General features: G+C 49.6%; 1 protein-coding gene across 2 annotated transcripts in view; it reads left to right on the forward strand.

The window, feature by feature from the left end:
* The window catches only part of Umodl1 (uromodulin-like 1), a 56,063-nt gene that overhangs the window by 27,110 nt on the left and 9,741 nt on the right, over positions 1-19,212 (forward strand). The window contains exons 8-20 of one of the 2 annotated variants that reach the window (XM_006524614.2): positions 507-619; positions 2,196-2,415; positions 2,956-3,093; positions 4,312-4,539; positions 4,627-4,878; positions 6,083-6,340; positions 7,687-7,799; positions 10,322-10,535; positions 12,922-13,056; positions 14,370-14,689; positions 16,282-16,427; positions 16,854-17,090; positions 17,310-17,469. In XM_006524614.2, the coding sequence (XP_006524677.1) occupies positions 507-619; positions 2,196-2,415; positions 2,956-3,093; positions 4,312-4,539; positions 4,627-4,878; positions 6,083-6,340; positions 7,687-7,799; positions 10,322-10,535; positions 12,922-13,056; positions 14,370-14,689; positions 16,282-16,427; positions 16,854-17,090; positions 17,310-17,469 (2,534 nt within the window). Of the gene's footprint in view, positions 1-506; positions 620-2,195; positions 2,416-2,955; positions 3,094-4,311; positions 4,879-6,082; positions 6,341-7,686; positions 7,800-10,321; positions 10,536-12,921; positions 13,057-14,369; positions 14,690-16,281; positions 16,428-16,853; positions 17,091-17,309; positions 17,470-19,212 lie in introns of both variants that reach the window. The other variant, NM_177465.4, reaches the window with a different exon arrangement.

Consider the following 19,212-nt stretch of genomic DNA (forward strand, 5'->3'; position numbering starts at 1 on the left):
CAGACTCTAATGTAGGGACATGGGCAGTGGTTGAACATGAGGACCTGGTCAGGCCCTTTACTCAGCACATTCTCCCATGCCAGGAAAGGACAGCTGGAGGGGCCTTGGGACCCCACATGTGCAACCTGAAAACCAGCTCCTACAAGTCTGGTGACTCAGTGTCCCTGTCCCAGGTGACAGCATGCATCTGACATGGGTTGATTCTTTCACTATGGAGCAAGTGTCAGTGTTACCATTCCTTGTATAGATTTCTCCAGTTTGATCACCTCAGTCTAAAATTGATCTCTTGATTTATTTTCTTCAAAAGATGTACCAATAAAAGAAGAGGCTTTGAGGAAAGCAAGGGCAGGAACGCCCATAGCTGTTTTTTGAGTGAATGATGCTGGTGACTAAGGCCAGGACCGTGCTCATGCTAGTTGAGCATTCTGTCACCTAGGTATACCTTAACCCCAGCATGCGACTTCCCCTCCCAGGGTTTTAGCTAATTTGTGTCACTTCTGTCTCAGATGCCCAGGTTTTCCAAGTCACAATACGGATCATGGACCGTAACCTGACAGAGCAGATTCTTGACTGCAGCAGCGGGGAATTCTGGAACTTTTCTCGACAGCTGTTTCATGAGGTAGCAGGACGGCAGACCGCTGGCCTGCCCTCAAGTACTCGGAACAAGGACGCACACATATGCATATGCACACATGAAGGACAAACACACACATACATGCATGCACACACGCAGTCACATGTGTGCACATGTAGACACATGTGATACACATGCTCACATGTGCACATACATACTCACCCATTTACATGTACATACACATACATGTTCACATACACATGCACAAGTGTATATCATCAATCTGGCTCCTCCTTGTGGTTGGGCAAAGTCATATGTTCTGTAACAGCCTGCGGAGGTCACAACCCCCAACATGGCCTCTCTTGGGATAGCAATCTTCCATCAAATCAGAACCTTGATCATATGGCTGGACTTACTGTACAAATCTCTGCCTTGGGTGCTCTTATCCTATGTAGCTTCATAGTAGCTTCCTGAGCAAGTCTCTGCCACCAGTCTTAGCATCTGTTGCCCCCTGTGGTTGGCAGGAGACACCGGCGCCAGGCCTGGAGAATGGAGCTAGTATTTTCTAGCTAACATAGGTTCTGGGTTGGAGAGAAAGCTGCCTTTCTCCAGCTATCCAGGGCCTGGGATTTTACCCCTTTGGAAAACCACAAGCTAGCTTGATAATACTGTTGCTGATGTTGTTAGAAAGCACAAGGCTTCTAGTTTAGTGGTAGAGTGCCTATCGCAGCATAGCAGATGGCCCAAGAAACAGATAAGGCTGGTTCTCCATCCTGCCCTTCCCAGACACTATGCAGGGCACTGTCTATGAAGACCTGCATGTCTGCAAACGGGGGCATCCTTCAACTGAGCAACCCCTGACTTAGGAAGCCCAGATCTTATAGACCCTGAGTCATGTTCCAGAAGGGGAGGTTCTGTTTGCTACGCCGATGGTAGAAGGGTTTGTCTTTTGTTCTGGAGGGAGCCACCATCCTGAGGTCCCCAGGCTACTCTGCATACCAACCTCCCTGGAAAGAGTCTAGAATAAAAAGATCTAGGGTCTTCTATGTGCAGGGTGTGCAGAGATGGCAGACTATTGGAGAGCTGCCCCTGATACCTGCCTCTAAGAGCACCAGCTTCTTTTGTTTTGTTTTTTAAAGACGGGCTCTCATTCTGCATCCTAGGCTGGCTTAGAGCTCACCATATGGCTCAGGCTGACCTTAGAGATGATCCCCCTGCCTGGTTCCCCTCGAAGGTTCTTAGCTAGCTAGGTTTTTGTCGGTTGTTGTTATGGGTCCCCCTAAGCTAGTCATACTGCTCATGGGATGGTAGGGGAGAGATTGGTGTCTTCCCAGTAAGGAGGTCACTGCTACAAGCCATTGGGGCGTTCTTGGTTGGCCTTCCCTGTCAGTAAGCTCATCAATCAAGCTGACTGGCTCCCTATTTCACCCACAGGCCACACATTCCCTTCAAGGACAGTTGGGTGGACTGTCCATGAGTAGCCAGAGGCTGGGTTGTGGTGGGTACTGTGGGACTCCACAGCTGTTCCAGGGAGAGCTGGAACAGGGAGCTCGTGAGTGGGGGCAAGGGAGGGGGGCATCTCCAGCAGCCATCTGAGCAGCCACGTGTGTCTCCCGGCTAGGTGCAAAACTCCTTCCCCCAAGCCATCTCTGACCTGTACAGACAAGGGAGGCTGAGGATGCAGATCGTGTCTCTGCAGGCAGGGAGTCTAGTGGTGACGCTTAGACTCACCCTGCAAGACCCTGACTTTTCAGTGGGGGTCCACACACTGACGCCTATGCTGCCCGTCCTGTCTGTGAGCAACGTGTTCCAGGTTGACCAGCAGAGGACATTCGTGCAAGGTATGTTGTCTCTTAGGGCAATGGGGCTCACAAGTTGCTCAGGCAGCAGCAGTTTGAGCTAGTCTTCCCTTTACCTGAAAGTCAAATAAAATAAAAGTGTAAATCATATCCCGGGCTCCTCTATGAGAAGCAAGGGACAGAACCTCAGGCTCCTCCTGACGTGGGCTCCTTCCCTCTGGACTGCCTTTTACAGTCACTGGTCCGGCACACAGTGCAAAAGGAGGAGTCCATAGGGCAGGGATGAGAGGTGGTGGAGGTCGGGGTAGGGAGATCCCTGTGTCAGGTGGTCAGGGCACGGTACTACAATGTCTGTCAGTCAGCTGCTCACCTTGGAGCTGCTTCACCAACCCTGTTATTAATTCTTTTTGCCAAGCCAAAGAGAGAATTTTCACGTTGAGTGTTTGACAGACTTGGGCCTCAGGAGGCCCATCCGTGCCCAGCAGTTCTCTGTAGGAAGGGCAGAGAGAGTTTGTCTGCTCCCCTTCTGCTTCCTGACCAGTCCGGCCCCTTTCTCACTAACACTCCCTCCTCTTCCCACAGACTGGGATGAGTGTGCACACAGCTCGGAGCATGACTGCCACCCGAGCGCACGCTGCATCAACCTGGAGGGCTCCTACACGTGCCAGTGCCTCACAGCCAGGGATGCCAGCCCCTCCAGGGCTGGCAGGGTCTGCGAGGGTATGTATGCATATATATATATATACATACACACCACATGCACACACACGCGCGCACATACACATAAAAGAATCCACATAAGCAAAGTACCCCAGCCCAAGAAAGTCACGAAATGTCCCCAGGAGCGGGGGTGGGGGGGTGAGAGGGGGCAGGCAGTGGTGGGAAATCATTTCTTAATGGATTCAAGATGAAGAGAATGTAAAAACTAGAAGAGGGACCTCCAGGGGTGGGGAAGGGGCTCCTGAGTCTTAGTCCTGACGTATCTTTACCCACTCTCCAAGTCTTTTAGTGGGGGAAGGGGCTGAGCTAAGAAGCAGAAGGCAGATACTTGCAGATATCTGATTCTGTATCCGATTAGTTAAGTCTACCCTTACAGATATCAGATGTTCTGTCCTGATTAGTCATGTCTGCCTTGGGAGCATGCTGGGGAAAAGGAGCTCTCTCTCTCTTTCTCTCTCTCTCTCTCTCTCTCTCTCTCTCTCTCTCTCTCTCTCTCTCTCAATCTCTCTCAATCTCTCTCTCTCTCTCTCTCTTTCTCTCTCTCTCTCCCTCCCTCCCTCCCTCCCTTCCTCCTCCCCCTCCTTCTTCTTTTCCTCCTCCTCCTCCTACTCCTCCTCTTCCTCTTTCTTCTCCTCCTTCTCCCCCCATCTTGTGTGTGCATATGTGTGTGTGTGGTAGTCACATGTATGTGCATGTGCTTGTAGAGGCTGAACCATACACCTTGTGCTAGGATTAACCGTATGTACACACTACGGGTCTCCTCTCACTGGAATCCAAAACTCACAGATAAGGTTAGCCTGGCTGATTACTGAACCCCAGGTATCCTCCTGCCTCTGCTTCCTCAGAGGTGGGATTACAGGTCCACACCACTGCGACGGGACAATTTTGTTTTTATAGATTCGCTTTCCATTATGTATCTGCATGCTCGTCTATGTTGATGGGTGTACACTAATGCCGTTGCCTGCAGCGGTCCAAAGAGAGCACCAGATTCCCTAGAGGTGGGGTTATAGAGCACTGTGAGCTCCTTACTGAATCCGAGGAACGAACTTGTGTCACCCGGAAGAAGAGCAAGTGTTCTTGGCTGCTAAGTCATCTCTCCAGACTCACAAAGGGTTGAGGGCATCTTTGCAATGCAGTGTCTTTCTCTAGGGATGGCTCTTGCTTGTAAGGAGACTCTGATGGCTGTTTCTTGCATCTGACAGTGGATATATCTTGTAGGTGACATGGTGATCCCCACAGGAGATGAACTGTCTGTAACAACGAAGGTCACAGTCCCAGCTGCCAGTACGGGAATAACAACCTTTGGCCCAGAGACCCTCACCGAGTCACTAAGTTCCAAGCACCCAAGGAGCACCCCAGCAAGAAGTCAAACCTGGACCCCAGTGCCCCCATCAGTGAGAGATGGGGGTAGCATAGTCAGGCAGGATAGGAATAGCACGGGACAAGGTATGGAGGTGCCCAACGTGACCCCAAACCTGGGCAAAACCCACAGAAGTACCAGTGGGGTGACAAGCTCTGTTCCCTGGGCTCCAGGACAGACCCATGGAACCCATCAGGGGACCACAGATGCCCCACTGCACACCACTCGAGAGTCACAGGAACTTATCACCAAAGATCCACCCTTCCTGACTGCTACAACCACGGGCTATGTTGTGTGGCACTCCAGTCCCACTTGGAAGACACCTCCGAACTCCACAAGACTACAGAATGAAGACCCTCGATCTTCCTCCTTCCCAGGCCCGCCATCGGCCCCAACCGATGTGACTCCAGAGTCCCCTGCCTGTGGTGAGTCATCTGGGGACAGGGACCCCAGTTGGAACCTCAGCCTGTGTGGGCCCTGGCGTCAGACTTGCCAGAAATGTTGGTTGTGCCTTCTCATCTTGAACATAGGTGGGCTCAGACATGGGACAGTGTGGTTCTCTTTGGCAGCAGGTGTCTGGTCTAGTAAGAGAGAATAAAGGCTCCCTTCTCATCCCCGGCTCTCTCCCTTTTTACTTCTTATGAGCCCTTGGCTTTCAACAGTTGAGGGAGAAGATAGACAGGAGGGAGAGGGACTTTAGGGAGTATGTATCCCATCTAGTACTGGAGCAATCCCATAATTCCAAGCAGCACCGCACCCTCATCTGTCATCAGTGTTATACTATCCCAGCTTCCCAAACTCCAGCTTTCCTGCTGACCCCATGAAGCCCTCTTCCTCACCCCAGCCACACTGAACCTCCATTGATTATGCAGCCCTGACATCTCCCAGCCTTCAATACCCCTGTGTGTACTTCAGTTATCTACGTCACAGCTGTTCTGCAACCCCCCAGCTGGTCCAGGTGGTACACAAAGGGTTTAGTTTGTCACCAGGTCTTGGGAACACCTAGGAATGAATGACCCTTCCAACCAGCATGTGGGCTGAGGCTCATGGCCTAGCTGACAGTGTCCCCTGCCCCTTGGTCAGTTTACCATGCCACATCCACTGTGGATTTTGCCCAAACTGAGCCACTGACAAGGGTGACCCTTGTTTCCTCTGAGGTACAACATGGGCTCCAGGACCCTGTGAGCCAGGATTATCCCACAGGAGACTTCCCTGTCAGAGGGACTCTCAAGCCAGCAGTGCCAATGTCTGCCCCTGGGACACCTGTAAAGGATTAGACTAGATCACCTTGTGGAGGAGCCACCCAGAACCTGCAGAGGAGGAATGGTTTGAGGCAGCCTAGGACCCCAGGGCTGGGGATGAGCCATCCCTGGAACGAAATATCCTAGGAACCAATTCCTGTTGTCATAACACAGGGCTTCCATTAAGAAGCCAAGCTAAGGGTCCCACAAGGTCCTGTGCACAGGGGTACTGTCTCTGTAATGGGGTCATGAGAGTCTGCATCACTGGCTGGCTTCACCCCTCCCTGCATTGTTAAATATTAGACTTTGGGCCTTTGGAAGCTCTTTTCCTGTCCCACAATGTAGGTGGATCGATGTTCATGTCAACGATTTTTGTCCCACTTCCCAGTTCCTGGACCCATTGGAAAGGTCACGGTCTCTAACGTGACCAGTACCAGCTTCTCCCTCGAGTGGCCTGCAGACATCCGCCTCTCCCCTGCCTTCCACCTCACATTGGTCTCTCCTCGGGGTCCTGCCATGACCATGGAGACCCAGAACAATAATGTGACATTGTCAGGACTGGAATGGGGAACCTTGTATCTGGTGGAGATTGTGGCTAAGGTGTGTGGGAAAGAAGGTGCCAGAACACAGCTGAAAGTGCGGACAGGTAAGGATCTCTGGGCAAGCAGACAGGCATGAAAGTTGAGCAGAGAATAAGCTGACTGTGGGGTACTGGGTGTCCATACCCTTCTCAGCATAGAAGCACCTGGCTCACTTTGGGAGGAGATGGTGTCAGACTTGAATAACAACACAGGGACCCCATTACACAGGAGACAGTCCTTCCCACAGTTACATAGTCAGCTAACACCCTCTTTTCTTCTTAATTACTACTTGACATCTGTTTCCCAACACACGACTCTTCTATGTGTGTGATGCTGTAGACGGTCTTCACAACTCAGGGAGTTCCCCACACTCTGGGTGCTGTGTCTCGAGGTTGGGGGTACATTCTTTGGGTGGTGCCTAAGATGACCTATTCGGGTGCAGTAAAAACAGCTCATGGCCATCTGGAATAGAGGGTGGTCAGGCAGGAAAAGCCCTTGTGTCTGAGCCAAGCCAGGAGACCCCTGAAGGTCTCCTTCACTCTGGAAGGAAGGGGTTGTCTATGGGTGTGTATGGCTCTAAGACGTGTCCCATGTCTGCTCCTACCGTTGCTGCTGCTATGGCCCTCCCATTACGTTGTGTGTGCCTCTGACCATGGTTCTGGCCCCTTGGTACAATAACACTGTCCCCTCTCCCCCAAGAACACGGGGTTTGAGGCTCATTGGGAACGGTAGTGGGATGGCTTTACAGTTTGTCTTAGGTCTGAGTGAGATTCTCTTGGGAGGTGCACTGGATGTCACCAGGGGGAGAAGGTTGTCATTCCCATTTGGTGTCCCAGGCTCCTTACATGGAGCAGACATGGCACAGCCATTCAGGGACTGGGTTGAATATGTAAAGACTGACGTGCCAGAAGCCAGGATGCGACTGGGAACAGTCTAAGCTCTAGTCTATGTGCATGTTCCATGGGTTCCTAGAAGCCCCAAAAGGCAAAGACTCACAGAGAATAGGCCAGGTCAAAGTGGGGCCACCCTTAGACCACAGAGAGGTATGACCACAGGGCGGGAAAGGAGCTGACTGAACAAGGCCCCCCAGTGAGGCATAGGCGCTGAGCTCTGAGCAGAGGCTTGGTATCCAGGTAAGTCTGGTTTACACTGTGGTCTTGACTGTCTCTTGGTGCCTGTTTCCTCTCCAACTGTCCCGGTTTGCTAGCCAGCTGCCTGGCTTGCAGTAAAAACTCAAGAGACGCCAGCCAGCGGCATGCTGTTCCATATCCTTTGGAGCCTGGTGGTCCATGGCTGTGGGCAGCAATCAGTCTCTGTTTCTTCTTTGGAGCCAGGACAGCTTTGATGCTCCTGTAGCCATCAGGGACACTGAAATGACAGTCTGTGACCTAATGCATTCTCCATCCTGCAGTGGCCCAGAAACTTGCCGGTAACGTCCGGATCACGAGCATGCAGTATTCGGAATCCTTCCTCAATACCAGCAGCAGGGAGCACCGAGAGTTCGTAGAGTTGTTCTTCAGAACGGTGAGTTAGCATGGTCAGTCCTACTCCACAGGAATAAAGGAAGGAGGCAGGGGGATTCTACATGCTGCCAACTAGGTATAAGACCTATGGGTCTTGTGGATTACCTGTTTCTGGGGGAAGCTGGGCCAGACTCCAGCAGGTTTAAGCATCCTGAACTGTCTGGCTGTGGCCTGTCTGGAGGAGGCAGAAGCCATACCCCTTCTTGCTTCACCTTCCCTGTGGAGCAGAAAGCCCTGTCTATATTCAACAAAGTGCTTAACCAGGGTTTTGCTGGTGCAGAGCCATAATCAAGAAGTGGAGGCAAGAGGATTCCAAGTTTAAAGCCTATGTGTGCTACCGAGAGAGCTCATGACTAGCATGGATGACTTAGTGAGACCTGCTTTGAAATTTATAAAATAGAAAGCTAAGGGTGTTACAATGTTTACCTGGAATTCACCAGACTCTAGGTTCCATCCCCTGTAATATGTATGCACTGAATGCATGTGGGCATGCATGCATGCACACACACACATACATGAAATTTAAAAGTTGAGCTCCATTTCAGACAGTGTGATAGTCGCAAGTGTGAAAATCCACTGGTTTATATTGTTTGCAAATATCTGCAGCTACCACCATCATCTAATTTCAGAATGTTTAATTACCCTCAGTGGAAACCCTATACCCCTTACAAGTTACTTCTCCCCCAGCCCCAGCCCCGGCCCCGGCCCCGGCCCCGGCCCCGGCCCCGGCCCCGGCCCCGGCCCCGGCCCCGGCCCCAGCCCTAGATTGCATGACTTTTTAAAGTATAGATAAAGCACCTATAATCTAGTGAACCAGGGGAATTTCAACCTAGCCAGGAAGTCTGAGTTTTAACGGGAGGGCTGGACAGTGCCACCTAGTGTTGATTCTGATTAACATGCTGGTATGTCCAGAAGCCAATGGGTGCTACTCTGATGGAGTGGACCATGCAGCCTCAGGAGCTGTGCCAGTCTGGCTCCAGAGGCTCTGAGGCCCTGCTTTCTTTATCCTGGATTTCTCAACTCTCCAAGTACCTGGATCCAAGAGTCCTCAGAGGTGATGGATAACATGCATCACCTCTCTTTAAATGGTTGTATACAACATCAACAACGGATGTTGATTGAGCCCCTTCCCCACTTTGATGGCCAACTGCAGCAGCTCCATCCCAAGTTTTTAGATTAGCCTTTCCCTTTAAGAATATTTCATCCTTGGCCCATTTTTGAACACAGTTGCTTTACCTGTCTAGTGTCTCAGGGCAGAAAACAATTGTGTACCATATACACATTCAAGATACCAAGCCCGGCTCTGGAGGTGATGGGCTAATGGCTCATCATTTCCTAGCAGGGTTTAGAGCTCTGCCTGGAGATCACTTTGAAATGGTGACATTTGAATGGTGACCCAATGCTTTGGCAGATCTATCTAAGGAAATCAGGGGAGGGGGTTGAGAAGCAGGAGTCCCCTAGATAAGCACAGTGGCTGTCTGCCCAAGCCCCCCAAAGTCGGCAGGGGTGGGGATGGTGATACCCAGCTTCTGATGGGAGACAAGGGGGTTCTCTGCCCTGGGTGTCCCAGAGGAGGAAAGGGAAGGCCAGGAGCTCATGCCATGGGGCACTGTCCCCTATGGGTTTCTCTAACAGTCCCTGGAGGCACTTTTTCCAGGGTAATTTGAATCACATGGACTGGTAAGGTTTATCATAAGACCATGTGTCTTTAACTGTGTTGGGTTGGATCAGAACGATGCAGTCTGTGTCATATGACTGTGCTCTAAAACATAGAAGACAAAAGCAAGCCTTTCAGAGGCAGGAACTCTGTGTGTGTGTGTGTGTGTGTGTGTGTGTGTGTGTGTATCTATGTCTGTGTGTGTCTGTGTGTGTGTGTATCTGTGTGTATCTGTATCTGTGTATGTCTGTGTGTTTGTGTCCTGATAGGGCTGGCTGTGTGTGTGTGTGTGTGTGTGTGTGTGTGTGTGTGTATCTATGTCTGTGTGTGTCTGTGTGTTTGTGTCCTGATAGGGCTGGCTGCTGGCGACACTCACTCAGAAGTAGCCTGGAAACAGGTGGATAGGAAGAAGAGGGGAGGGGATGGGGATAAGTCCTGAAGCATTAGAGGCAAAGAAACATTCTAGAAAAACAAAGGGCATAGGTGGTCTTCCTCCTCAGGACCACTCAGCCCCCCACTCTCCCTACCTCTGAACTAAGAACAGGTGACTGTTAACTGCCATTGTGAGCTTCTGTGTTACAGGCCTGTATGGACGGGGTTCTGCTGGCATTGCCCTCTGTTCACCTCAAGGGCAGCTGTTTGCAGCTGTTGGCTGCTTATAGGGAAAAAGGACTCTTCTGGGCATCATCAACACCCAAGGTGTTTTGGGCTGGCCTGTGAGGGCCAAGAACTGATTTGAGACTTGGACCTTCTTGCCACAAACCTGTCCTGGATGCCAGGCAGAAATTACCAGGAGCATCTATTCTTAGGACAAATGGCCTGTGACCTCAGCAGGCAGCCCTTCTCACACAGCCTGTTTCTCAAAGGTGCGGGACTCTCTGCCAGCCACGCTGCGTCAGCACATGGATGCAGGCAGGATCCGTGTGGACATCATTAACATCACAAATGGCAGCATCGTGGTGGAGTTTAATCTGCTAATGACAGCAGACCTTGATGTCAGGGAGGTGTCTGCTGGCTTCCTCAATGCCTTACAGAACACATCGATGCTGGAGGTGGTCAGAGGCAAAACTTTTATGCAAGGTATGCAGGGGCTGGGCTTGACACTAATCTGCCCCAGTCAAAGTCAGCTGTGGCTCTTGGTTAGGAAGATGTGCTCTGAGCCTCTTCATGGGGATTCCCAGGAACGGTCTGAAGCATGAAGTGGCTTTCTTGTCTTTCTTATTGCTACCATACTAGTGTTAAAACTGAAGGGTTGAACCTTCTAAAAGTCTTAGGGATGTCCCTTCCCTGTCACCCAGGGCTTTGATGAGCTGAGAACAAATCAGTCATTCTGGGCAGTCAGAGTGTCCAGGAAGAGTCCACAGAGATCCTAGCAGAAGCAACAGTGAAGAAAACAGGGAGAGATGGACAGTTTAGACTCTTCCCTCCTTAGATATAAAGAAAAATGACAATTGGCTCATATACAGGGTCTCACTATATAGCCTTGGTTGGCCTGGAACTCACTCTGTAGACCAGGCTAACCTCACATTCATAGAGATCTACCTGCCTCTGCCTCCAAAGTGCTGGGGTTAAAAGCGTGTGCCACCATGCCTGCTCCTAGATAGCTGTCTTCTTCTTCTTCTTCTTCTTCTTCTTCTTCTTCTTCTTCTTCTTCTTCTTCTTCTTCTTCTTCTTCTTCTTCTTCTTCTTTCTTCTTTCTCTTTCTCCTCCTCCTCTTCTTCTTCCTCTTTCTCCTCCTCCTCTTCTTCTTCCTCTTCTTCTTTTTCTTCTTCTTCCTCTTCTTCTTCTTCTTCTTCCTTCTCTTCCTTCCCCTCCTCCTCTTCTTCTTTTTCTTCCTCTTCTTCCTCCTCTTCTAGTTTCTTTTCCTCCTCTTCCTCCTCCTTCCTCTTCTTCCTCTTCTTGTTTTTCTTCCTCCTTATCTTCATTTTATTTGTCTTCTTTATCTTCTTCTTCTTCCTCCTCCTCCTCCTCCTCTTCTATTTCTTCTATGAAGACTTTAAATTTAACATGTTTTTTTTATTTGAAGAATGAGAGGAATTCCCTCAGTAAGCTCGGGTTTTCAGAGGAAAGGACTGCGATACTTGAATCACTTGAAGATATCAATCCTCCTGTCAGGCAGAGTAAAGCCGCTATTGTAAAAATGATAGAAGAAAACTTCCCCAACAAAGTAGCGAAGAGTCAACAGCTCTGAGTGCAGAGTGAGACCACACAGAGATGACAAAACCTGAGCCTGACAGCCCAGTGTGCACAGGACACTAACAGATAAAATCCCAAAGCACACTTGGGAGGCAGAGGCAGGCGGATTTCTGAGTTCGAGGCCAGCCTTGTCTACAAAGTGAGTTCCAGGACAGCCAGGGCTATACAGAGAAACCCTGTCTCGAAAAAACAAAAAACAAAACAAAACCCAAAGCAGTACAAGTCACTGACAAGTCATGTGATCACTGAGGCCATGGATCCCTTTGTCCAGATTACAAAAGGAAGAAATAGAATAAACAAAACTGAGTTAAAACAAGCCAGCTCCAAGATTCTCTCTGAGCTAAGCATGGATCTTAACACAGCTTGGTGAGCTGGGGCTGTGGAGTCTGTGAAGTGGACTGATGGGGTAGGATTTCCTCACCTTGTTTGGAAACCCAGTGATCTACAGCATCTTCCTCATTGGCCTGGTAGTGCATTCTGGGACTTTGTCCTGAGAGAAGGGACTTCAGTCCAGACCATAGTAAATGCAAGGATAGCCATCTTTAGAGCATCTTCCAAAGCCAAGTAATTGGAAACGACTGATAGCCTGGGCTAAGGGCTGAATTCCTTCTACACTGTAGGCTGTTGTCATCTGCGAATGGGTTTGTTGAGGTGGAAGGTCATATGCTGAGTTATAGTGGGGTGTCACATGTGAGTACACATATATGTATTTATGTGCTGAGCAGGCACATGTGTGTATGTACTGGTGTGAGTATGTACTTGTGTGTGTATGCAGTGTGCTACCACTGAGCCACAGCCACGGCCCTGAAGTCTGCTTTGTAAAGACCCTCTGAGTTTTTGGTTCAAATCCCTGTTCTGCAGGGGTGACAGACTGAATGGGCAGAATGATGGAAGGCACAAGGGAGGGGGTGTAGGGGGATCTCCTGGGTTCAGTGCTTTGCTGCTCAGGCCTCCAGTCCTGTGCATCTCCTGGCTCTAACAGTGGGCTGAAGTGGGTTCAGATCTGTGGGACCCCCTTCCCTGTCTTATAGCTGTATCCTACCATAGCCCTGCCTCCCCACTCCCACGGCAACCCCCAGCCACACTGAAGAGTCTCATAGACTGCCCTGAGCCTGCCACATCCATGTGGCCTGTTGTCTGGATATGTTTCCACCTTGCCTCCTGAGATGCACTGTCCCAGCAGGACTGTGCATACAGCTGATGGCTCTGCTCACCCCAGGGCCATTCGCTGGTCCATCATGGCTTCCACTCTTCTCTCAATGCTTTTCAGATTACAACGAGTGTGACATGAAAGAGGATGACTGTGCCCCTGGGACATGCAGGAACACTTTCGGGTCTTTTACATGTAGCTGTGATGAGGGAGGACCTGACTCACAGGTGGAATATTCTGGAAGGTCCTGTGATGGTAAGTCTCATAAGCCTTTTCTGGAATGGTCTCATCATCTCTCCTATGGATGCTCATTCCTAAGAAAACAGAGCCTTTGTCCAAAGGAAGTCAGCCTGTTTTTTTTTTTTTTATGACCTACACAAGTTTTTTGTATGTGCATGTGCACGTGCATGTATATACATGTGTGTGTATTTGCATGCCATACATGTAGGGTATATATGCATATACATATAGAGTATGTGTTGTATATGTATGTGTTTGTTGTGGTGTATTGTGTGTGTGCATGTACTGTATGTATGTGTTTGCAGGTCCATGTATGTAAGGTATAGATGCATATATATATAAGGTATGTGTTATGTATGTATTTGGTATGGTGTAGTGTGTATGTGTGCACCTAAGGCATATATGTGTGCATGTATGTGTGTGCATGTACTGCTTGTGTGTGTATGTGTGTAGGATGTATGTGTGTATATGTGTATGTATGTGTAGGGTGTGTGTGTGTGTGTGTGTGTGTGTGTGTGTGTGTGTTATCTGTGTGTGACTGGCCCTCCCTCTTCTTTCATATGTGTCCAGGGGAGGGAGACAACCATCTGTGTAATTAAACAGAGTCTGGGACAGGGGAGCTGCTTTGCCTGAGGAAGTAGAGTACAGAGAAGGTTGCATCATGTTGGAGCTGGCCATCAGGGACAGCGAATCCAGCACCTGCCAGTGTGGGTACAAGCATGCGATCAACTGGCTGAAACTTGGAAGCCTGCAGAAATGGATGGTAGAGGGAGCCATGCTGCCCAGGATGTGGGTGACCTCTACATGGGAGACCTTTCCAGGGTTCCCTGTATGTTACAAAGGTGTGAGTTTGGGGGCAAGAAGGAAGCCAGGCTCCCAAGGGGGCACCTTGGGACTCTACTTAGAGATAGGTCTCAGACTCCAGGGCAGGTTACTTCTTCCTTCATGCCTAGCACATCCATGGCAGACCCTACACATAAATACACATATACACACATACATACATCCTACACACATACACACATAAGCAGTACATGCACACACATACATGCACACATATATACCTTAGGTGCACACACACACACAATACACCATACCAAATACATACATAACACATACCTTATATGTATATGCACATATACCTTACATACATGGACCTGCAAACACACCAAAGAAAGCCGAGTAGCCTGCTCTGTGCTAAGTGTGGGGGCTCTGTGGCTGGAGCCGGCAGCTCCTGAGTATGGCTGCCTTAGAGCACAGATGTCTACTCTGTCCCTCCAAGCCCCAAACAGCCTCATCCTGAGCCTTTGTCTCCTTGGAACCTGCAGGTGACCCTTCTGGCAACATGACCCAGACCCCAGGCTCAGAGTGGTCTCCTACCCCAGCAGGAACTAGGGGTGTCCCTGTGCCAATTGCCAGCTCCACAGCCCAGGACCTTCCCCTGCGGCTGAACCTGATGGACGCTGTTAGCGTGTCCTGTGAGATCGAGACGGTGATCATCACCATCCAGAAGCGCTTTCTGCAGCAGGCGGCCATACCTGAGGCCTCCCTGTACCTGGGAGAGCCATCCTGCAATGTGAGCAGAAGCAACAGCACACACGTGTTTCTGGTGGCTGGCTGGGGCGAGTGTGGGACCATCTTACAGAGTGTGAGTACATGTGGCTGCTGTGAGCCACCCACTGGAAGGGGCCTCAGTGTGGGGAGGGTTTGCACCTGGTAGGGAGACCAGGAAGGCTCTTATTCACTCCTGGGCCTCTGACTTCTAAGCTAGAGACCCTGAAAGAGGAAGTCAGACAGGCCCACACTGTCGCAGTTAGCACACTGGAATCCTAAGGTAGATGCAAGACCCACACTGCAGAATTCTTCTGGTGCAAAGGGACTGGGGTTGGCCAGGGTCAGGGTTTAAAGAGTCCTCCTCATGTGTGTGCATGAGTGTGCATGTTTATGCATGTGTGAATACACATGTGTACACATTTATCTATATGTATATATGAGTATACATGTGTGCCAGTCTGGTTTCTGTCACTGTGATAAAATATCTGCGGCAAATCAACTTAACGGAAAGAAAGGTTTGTTTTAGCTCACACTCAGAGGTTTCAGTCCATGGTTGGTGGACTCTGTTGCTTGGGGTGGAAGAGCATGATGGAGCAAGGCTGCTCACCTTGTGGTGGCCAGAAGTGGGGGAGGCAGAAAGGGGAGGGGTAGAGAGGGAGAGAAGAGAGGGGGGAGGAGGAAGAAAGAAAGGAGGGGAAAGAGGGAGGGAAAAAAGGGGGTGGGGAGATGAAGAAAAAGAGGGATGGGGAAGAGAGATGGAAAAGGAAAAGAAGAAGAGAGAGAAAAGAGAAAAGGGAAGAGAAAGAGGAGAAAGAAAGAGAGGAAGGGAGAGGGGATGGAGAACAGGGTGGGGAGGAGGGAGAGAGAAAAAAAGAGGGAGATAGGGCAAATGAGATTGGATAGAGAGAGAAAGGGGAAAGAAGGAGGGAAGGAGAGAGAGAGAGAGAGAGAGAGAGAGAGAGAGAGAGAGAGAGAGAGCACAAGAGCACCAGCATGTACTAAGATCCAAGTGCTCCGCTGAGCCCCACCCCCAGCCCAAGGCCCCTCTTCCTAAAGCCTCCTAGTTGTCCACAAATGCGCAGCCACTGTGAGGGGCCCAATACAGCCCCAGCAGCCTCTCATGAGCTCCTGTTTCTAAGGAGCATCACTAGGATGCCAGCCTTAAGACCAGTAACTGTAACACGTGCTCTAGTGTCCTTCGCATGCCAAGCTGTTCCCCGGGAATCAACACTTCTTTGCAGGAACAGGATGGGTGCAGGAGCTGGCAGATGGAGGGTTAGGGTCGCCTCTGTACTCAGAGGCAAATATTCAATTTGGCAGTTCAGTCCAGCTGGGTTTGGGGAATGCTGAGAGAAAAGGGAATGCCATTGATTAGATACAGTGTGACACGGTCAGATACAGGTTGATCCAAGGACATATGTTGCCATATATGCGATTGGTAGACTGGTCTCTTTTTTTTTGGTGTGTAGGATAGAAGCTAGAGAGAGGTAGACACCAATGCCTAACATGAAAATCTCCAGCAGGTGACATCAGGAGACAAATCTGTAGCAGGTGACATCAGGGACACTTGTCCGGAGTTTTACACTTCTGGGGATAACCCTACAGTCCCTGGAATCTAGCGGCAGTTGGGGGTCTGGGCCCCCTGAGGCCCAGGAGATCACTTACATCTTGTCTGTTTGTGCTTAGAACATGACCACCACAGTGGTGACGACCACGCTGAGGAACAACCTGTCCCCAGAGGGTGTCATCCACCACCCACAGTTCCTCAGTCCTATCCACTGTGCCTTCCAGAATGACGTTCTGACTTCCTCGGGCTACACCCCACAGTGGGGGTAAGTGGGGGCCGCTTGGGATCCCTCTAGCACCTCTGCTTGGCTTTGAGTCTGACTGCACAAGTGGGCAGAACTTGTGCCAGCTTCCCCCATTTCTGTCCCCAGTCCTTTGTAGGATTAACTAGAGAAGACCAAATACCCTCTCTGTCTGGGGCCAATCAGCTAGGAGGAACAGCTTCTAGGCAGCAGCCTCCAGCTCTTCAGACCCACAACCTCGATGGCAGCCACCCTCTCTCTAGGGCAACCTCCCACACAGAGAGGAGTTAGCTCCTTGCTGCAGCCAGCTGTGCATGAATCGCCACTTGTCACCTGCTGGTCTTCCTTGACTTCTGTGCCTCCTTAGAATCACCTTTGGTGGGGAGGAACTGGAAGAAAGAACTTCATAGAGCAGGTTTCTCAGAGCCTCTATCCCCTGCCCCTCTACAGGGTCTACACCGTCATCGAAGACCTCCACGGGACTGGAAATTTTGTCACAGAAATGCAGTTGTACATTGGCGATTCTCCCATACCTCAGAACTATAGCGTGTCCGCCAGCGATGAGATCAAGATTGAGGTGGGGCTTCACAGGCAGAAGAGCAGTCTGAAGGTCGTGCTGACTGAGTGCTGGGCCACCCCCTCCAGCAACGCCAAGGACCCCGTAACCTTCAGCTTCATCAACAACAGGTAGAGGCCACACTCCCTTGCCCAGCCCCATTGCCGATTTGAACCCCTTGGTATCTCCAGGCAAACTCTGAGTGGTCGAGGCTGGGGCTAGATGAGGCATCAGCCTGGGGCTAGCGACTTCCAAGAATTGCCTGTGGGAGGCGGATGCTCACAAGAATCTTGGCTGAGCAGCAGCTGGAACAACAACTGACTACTTACGAGCCCTGTTCCTTCCCTCAGCTGCCCTGTTCCCAACACCTACACCAGCGTGATTCAGAATGGCCACTCCAGCAAGGCCCAGTTCAAGCTGAGAATCTTCTCCTTCATCAACAACTCCATCGTCTACCTGCACTGCAAGCTGAGAGTGTGCATGGAGAACCCCAGGAACTCGTGCAGGATAGTAAGCGCTGGCTCCTTCTTCTGCTTCCCAGGGGAGGGCTTTCTTCCTTGGTAGAGGAGTTGCCCCAAGCAAGAGAACAAGGGGTGGGGGTGGAGGGGTGGGAAGTGGAGGGTGCAACTTAAAGGCAGGGCCCAGGACAGGGATTGGCACATATTGGGTGTCGTGATTCAGGCCAAATGTGTTCTTCCTGGGGTTCTGTTGTTAACTTTTTGGTTTCCATGCAAAGAAATTAGTGTCATTGTGTCATTTTCAGATGTATTTATTGTTATGCTTTGTTCTTAGTTGCCCCCATCTCCCCCTCCTCTCCCATGGTTCAGTTTTCGGTTTGCACCTCACATAAACACACATGTACTGTACATACATATACTAAATACACACCTACATGCACATATATATTTATATATATATATATATATATATACACACATATACATGTACCAACATATGCATGCACTTATATACCATACACATATACACTTAGACATACCACACACACATACATACATACATACACATACATACGCGTACAGATAGAAACACATGCATGTACATATGCACACACTCAGACACACCACACACATACATATACATATATGTATACATATATAAACATATACATATAAACATATATGTATATACATATACATAAAACATATATACACAAGCATACATATACTCATACATATATGTATACATATATAAGCAAACATACATGTACACATACAGAAGCACACATACACATGCATTCATATACATAAGCATACATGCACATACATACACACATATATACATATATATACAAGCATATATACACTCATACATATATACATATAAATACAAGCATACATGCACACACATATGCATTCATATACATATACACAAAGATGCATGCACACATACACACCATACACATATATGCATACATACATAATACATGCATACATACATATACATACATGCACACATACATTTTACCCTTTCTTGTCCCTTCTTCTTCTCTTCAGACCTCTTGCAGCTACACCTGAGCTTTCTGTTCCAGTTTGCTTTCTATTGTTGTGATAAAATTTGTGACCGACAGGAACTTGGGGAGGAAAAGTTTTTAACTTATAGGTAATAACTCATCATCAAAAGAAGCCAACTCAGGAGCTCAAATAATGGTGGAGGATTACTTCTTACTGGCTTGCTGCCCCTGGCTTGCTCAAACCTAGGAATGGCACCGCCCACAGTAGGCGGGGCCTTTCTACATTAAATAGCAATGAAGAAACTGTCCCACAGATGTGCCCACAGGCCAATCCAATCAAGGCAAGCCTTCAGTTGAGGTTCTCTCTTTCCTGGTGTGTCAACTTGACAACAAAACTAACCAGTCCTGTCACCCCACCCCAGGCAGCTGTGGTAGCATTCCCCTCCGGTGACACTGAAGCTTACATGTGAAACATTTTGGTGAAATGGATAGTGCCTCAGCAGTTCTCAGCCTCCATAACACCTTTTCCTCTCCTTGTGCGATGCATTGACAAGGAGCTTATGAATAATTTGTTTCTTCATCCAGACTATGTGTGTTCCTCCTATGGGAAACATGCTTGCTACTGTACCCTGACAGACTTAGACTCTGGGGTCTTTCGAAGCCTTTGGCCATTAGCAGGGTGTGGCTAAGAGACACAGTGCCGGATAATTCAACCATCCTGCTTTCTCACACTGTGGCTCCCCCTGCAAACACAGCAGACTCCCCAGGACACTCACTGTGGC

The sequence above is a fragment of the Mus musculus genome, chromosome 17, assembly GCF_000001635.26.
Source record: "Mus musculus strain C57BL/6J chromosome 17, GRCm38.p6 C57BL/6J".
NCBI lineage: Eukaryota > Metazoa > Chordata > Mammalia > Rodentia > Muridae > Mus > Mus musculus.